The sequence below is a fragment of the Mastomys coucha genome, unplaced genomic scaffold (assembly GCF_008632895.1).
Source record: "Mastomys coucha isolate ucsf_1 unplaced genomic scaffold, UCSF_Mcou_1 pScaffold6, whole genome shotgun sequence".
Lineage (NCBI taxonomy): Eukaryota > Metazoa > Chordata > Mammalia > Rodentia > Muridae > Mastomys > Mastomys coucha.
The window spans coordinates 40,995,464-41,000,430 of NW_022196912.1; the positions used below are offsets into that span (position 1 = coordinate 40,995,464).

Here is a 4,967-nt window from a genome sequence, read left to right on the forward strand (position 1 = left end):
CAGTTCTAAATAGCAAAAGTCTGTGACAAGTACCAGTTACCAGTCAGGATCAAGAGCTGCATGTTTTTCAGGAGGCTCTTGGTGGGACTCCTTCCCAGACTCCTCCACCTTCTGGTGGCAGCTGTCATTCCTTGACTTGTGGTTGGATTGCTCCAAGTTCTTCCTCCATAATCATATTATTTCTCTTTGGCCTCATCTGCCAAATCTCTCCTCCTACCCTCTGCCCTGCACTTTTCTCTCAAATGGTCACCTGAGAAGCATTTAGGGCCTCTACTGATAACCCTGAATAAATGCCTTGTGTCAGGATCCTTAGTCACACCTGCCAAGTCCCATAGAAGATGATATTAAGACTGGAGGCTCTGGGGACTGTTCTGATGAGTTTGTTGAAGAAGGCTACTGGCCTGGTGGGATCAGCTGTGTGTGACACTCCACATGAGAGGCTAACATGCCAGGCTCTCTGCTGGCAGAACCAGGTGATAGAGAGGTCCAGCCAAGCCTCTCGGGGCTGAGTGGGATGGTGAGTGTCATGGCTCAGATCTCCTGCCGTCTGGAGAATAACCATCCTGAGATGAAGGTCTGTCAAAGCAGGAACTCATTTTATTGTATCAATCATTTCTTTATAAAAGGTTGAGAGAGGAGGTGGAGTTTTTTGCTGGGGTGAGATGACGTCAGGGGAGGGGAAAGTTGACAAAGGGTATGGGGTGACTGACTGAGCCAACAAAGTTACTCTATGTCAGCAAGAGCTAGGCAAAGGCAGGCTTAAGCAGGCCGTGCTGAGTTACTCCAGTATGGAAGTGACTGAGACAGTTTACAAAATTTGAGCCAGGCTCAGGTTTGTTCTCAAGGCCTAAACCAGGGCCAAATAGGGCCCAACACTAACAATCATGTATACAAAGGTTCTTCATCTTTTGAAGCCCTTCCCTCAACATGCAGCCTATAGAAAACACATGGAACTTATCACCAATGAGAAGCTGGGTATGATCAAAGCAGAACCAGATATTAAAAAATTAGAAGCCTTAGCCGGGCAGTGGTGGTGCACGCCTTTAATCCCAGCACTTAGGAGGCAGAGGCAGGCGGATTTCTGAGTTCGAGGCCAGCCTGGTCTACAGAGTGAGTTCCAGGACAGCCAGGGCTACACAGAGAAACCCTGTCTCGAAAAACCAAAAAAAAAAAAAAAAAAAAAAAAAAAAAAAAAAAAAAAATTAGAAGCCTTGCTTCAGGGTAGTGAAGTAGAAGAGGTGATTCTTCAGGCTGAACATGAGCTAAGTCTGGCAAGAAAAATGTTGCAGTGGAAGCCATGGGAGCCATTGGTGGAAGAGCCTCCTGCTGACCAGAGAAAGTTGCCAAGGTGATCACGATGTCTGGTGGTTGATATGAATTAAATGTGTAATTAAATGTTCTGTGATGCTAAAAAAAAGGTGACACTCCTAGGCACTAGGGGTTGGACATAGATGCATCTTTTGGGGGATGGAGAATTATTTTGCCTACTGAAAATGGCTCCCACTGTTGGTGTGACTGTCAATCAAGAGTGGTGAGGAGCTTATGGTCTTTATTACAGTTAATGCTTTTATTCTGGTGGATATTTGACACTAAAGCAGGGCTGTGGGCAGATACCCTCCTTGTAGTGTCTGTGGGAAGGACAACACTGTTTGTAGCCACTGCAGTAGCTCTGTGCTCTGATGAACATCAGGTCTTACAGGTGGCATTTGGAGGGGTTGTCTGCCTTGCTGTTGTGTGTTGATGAATGGATGGTCTTTGGTACAGCTGTCTCTGGGTATCTCTCTTTTATCTGCTTTCTATATCTTTGGGCCATGGATTGAATATGTATTGTTCTGTCTTCTTTAATGCTTCTGGGTCTTTGGGAATTTGGAATGATCAAAGGCTAGCCCCATTTTGGGAGCCCCTTGGCTTCATGTCAACAGTTCCTTTAGGCTTTGTTAGGATTCACCTACTTGGGAGCTACATGCCTAGGTCTCTGCTTGCTGGGACCCTTTCCACTGAGGTCCTTGAAGTTCTCCTACTTGAACCTCTCCTGACTATTGTTTTCTTCCCATTGTGCAGTTGTATTCCTGGCTTTTAAACCATACTGTGTTCCATAAGATCCCAAAGTGTATTTTCATGGATAAAGCACAAGTACTTGCTCCTTTCTTTCTCTGTGCCTTCCTGAAGCACCAGTCCTGCTGGAAGATATGGCTGTCTCCATATCTAGCCACTTGCATCAGGAGAGCTTTATGAGGAATGCCATTGGAAGCCACTGTGGTTAAGCAGAAGTGTGGAGAGAGGAAGTCTCCCTGGCCATCATGTTGATCTTGACTGTGTGTATATTTCATGAGTCCCAGTATGACCTCTTCCCAGGCATCTGACTGCATCATCTGCTATCAAATGTCCACGCCCAAGCCACTCAGGCCAAAGGAAACCCTTCAGTGTTTGGCATGTAACTTTCTGTTATCTCCACCTGGAAGGCCTGACTATCTACACTTTCATCCTTCTTTCATAGGCACTAGCCCTATTTCTTTGCTTTTGGAAAAAAAAATCAGTATTTATCTTGAAACTACTATCATGTATGGTAGAAATTAGCAGAAGACCTAAAAGGCAATATGCAGCTCACAGTTACATAAAAATAATGGGGAGAGCTTCTATGGGGATGAAGGTTAAGGCTTCAGGAATGGAGGGAGAGAAATTTGGGGATTGAAATAGTGACTTTGTGAAGCTAGTACTCTTTCCGAATAATCCCTGCAGCAAATGCAATCTAAATCCAAGTTCTTTTGAGTATGGAATCTCTAATCTACCACTGAAGTGTTATATACAAAGCCAAAGGGGAGGAGAGCCAATGAGATGATAGAGGAGGAAGATGAGAGAGGTCTCCACACCACAGTTTCAACCTTAAGTTCACAAAACAAAAATACTTTTTGACAGAGTGGTGGTATAAAGCTGGACATGTAAATGAAACATGGAGGAAAGGGATGTGGAGAGACAGCAAAGGAAAAGCTTAAGGGGCCAGCATAGAAGTTCTGACTAGCTGGGTATTTTGGTACATGCCTTTAATTCCAGCAATTTAAGGGCAAAAACAGGTGAATTTGGAAATGAATTAAAGGCTAGTCCATGTTGCAAAAAAGCAAATAAAAACAAAACAAAACCCAACCAATCAACCAAAAAATTCTGATCATTCATCAACATCTTCCCTTTGGAGAAAATACCATCACAATGAACTCAGATCACACACAATAAGTATTCCAGAGGGATTTCATGCTAGATCTAAACAGAGCATTGTAGAACCTGACACGAAAACATGAGGAGCGTTTTCTCACATAGGTAAATATCAAACACAGTCAAGATCAAGGTCATAGCCCAGAATAACCCCTTAGTGACCACTGAGGTTATAAACTGCTAAGTTTAACTAGCATCAAACATTCTTAGGACTCAACACATGGAAGAAGCTGCAGGTTGGAGAGAGAGAGAGAGAAAGAGAGAGAGAGAGAGAGAGAGAGAGAGAGAGAGAGAGAGAGAGGCAGAGGCAGAGAGAGAGACACAGAAAGAGAGACAAAGAGAGACAGAGACAGAGAGAGACAGAGAGACAGAGTCAGAGAGACATGGGTAAAGGACATGAAGAATTGGGTAGACAGAAAACAAAATGTCTAATGTTATAGACACTGGTGTTCATCTTTACTGACAGACTCAAACTATTAGGAAAGCAAGATATCAAGATTAAACATAAGGGCAGAAGTTGACAAAAATTTAGGTATAATGGTTTCACATTAAGGTGGAGAGATGGGCACCATTACCCACTGGAGAGAGGAGGTTTAGATTTGGAGCATCATTGGCCATTCTCTAGTAATGAAAAATATGCATGCTTGATAATGGCTCTGCAGTATCATTTCTAGGAATATAGTTTGGGAAAACACTGCTATATGTTCAGAACGACACAGGGATGGAGAACTGATTGCAGTATTATTGCAATAAAAGGATGGAGAACTGATTGCAGTATTATTGCAATAAAAAGTTCCTTTCATGGTTTATGTATGTGTGTGTGTGTGTGTGCATGGTTGTTGTTCTTCTCATTCTCACCAGATAGAAACCTGCACAGTTAGTAAAAGGACTTCAGTAGCTCAGTCTATGTTAACATGGGGACATCTCAGAGCCAAAGTGGCAAGAGGACAAGAGACAAAAGTTGAAAAGATGCTTAGTGTGATGCCTGTGCAACAAAGTCCACATAGAGCAATGTCTTCTATTGTTTATGGAGACAGATATATGCATGTGGCCAGGTGAGCTGTTTCCCAGAGAAGAGTTGGGGTGACTGGACGGAGAGGAGTCTCTACTCATGTACATGTAACTCCTCCTGTCTTCTTCTTTCTCTTTTTTCTGTTTCTTTTCCTTTAATAAGAATGATATGCGTCCTTCCGGTCTCTCTGGGCTGGTGTCCTGAGTAGACCTTGGCCGCAAGCTCTGTAGCCAGTCCCACAACACCCAGAGGAAGCTCCACTCCCAGGCACTCTGACAATCTCAGGATCAGAGGTGAGGAAGACATAACATCTGTCCCAACACCAGGAGTACCTGGGACCAGTGGGACTAGGCACACAGGAACTCTGCCAGCAGAGTGGCTCAGGTTCCTTCCAGTCTCTCTGGGCTAGTGTCCTGAGAAGACCTTGGGCGCAGGCTCCGAAGCCAGTCCCCCAACACCCAGAGGAAGCTACTGAACTCCCAGTGCTCTAACAAGTCCAGGATCACAGGGTCCCAGAATCACAGGATCACAGAGACAGCTTAACTCTGAGGAGTTCTGATCACAACCAGGATCACAGGAAAGACAGGCTCCAGTCAGATTTAGCAAGGGCAGGTAGCACTAGAGATAACCAGATGGCAAGGGGCAAGCACAAGAAAATAAGCAACACAAACCAAGGTTACTTGACATCATCAGAACCCAATTCTCCCACCATAGCAAGTCCTAGACACACCATCACACTGGAAAAGCA

At 44.3% G+C, this 4,967-nt stretch overlaps 1 protein-coding gene across 1 annotated transcript; it reads left to right on the plus strand.

The window, feature by feature from the left end:
• The first annotated feature begins 338 nt into the window (after window positions 1-338).
• LOC116080991 (NADH dehydrogenase [ubiquinone] 1 alpha subcomplex subunit 5-like) lies at window positions 339-1,352 on the plus strand. The gene is made up of 3 exons (XM_031357708.1): window positions 339-445; window positions 881-1,000; window positions 1,196-1,352. Exons 1-3 carry the CDS (start codon window positions 339-341, stop codon window positions 1,350-1,352), a joined length of 384 nt encoding a protein of 127 aa, XP_031213568.1.
• The last annotated feature ends 3,615 nt before the right edge of the window (window positions 1,353-4,967 follow it).

Bases quoted from the DNA above. Each gene is read 5' to 3' on its own strand.
- LOC116080991 (XM_031357708.1), top strand. From the start codon at position 339: ATGATATTAAGACTGGAGGCTCTGGGGACTGTTCTGATGAGTTTGTTG. The intron at 446-880 runs ATGCCAGGCTCT...CCCAACACTAAC, and splicing joins ACTCCACATGAGAGGCTAAC to AATCATGTATACAAAGGTTC. The intron at 1,001-1,195 runs TAAAAAATTAGA...AAAAAAAAAAAA, and splicing joins ATCAAAGCAGAACCAGATAT to AAAAAAATTAGAAGCCTTGC.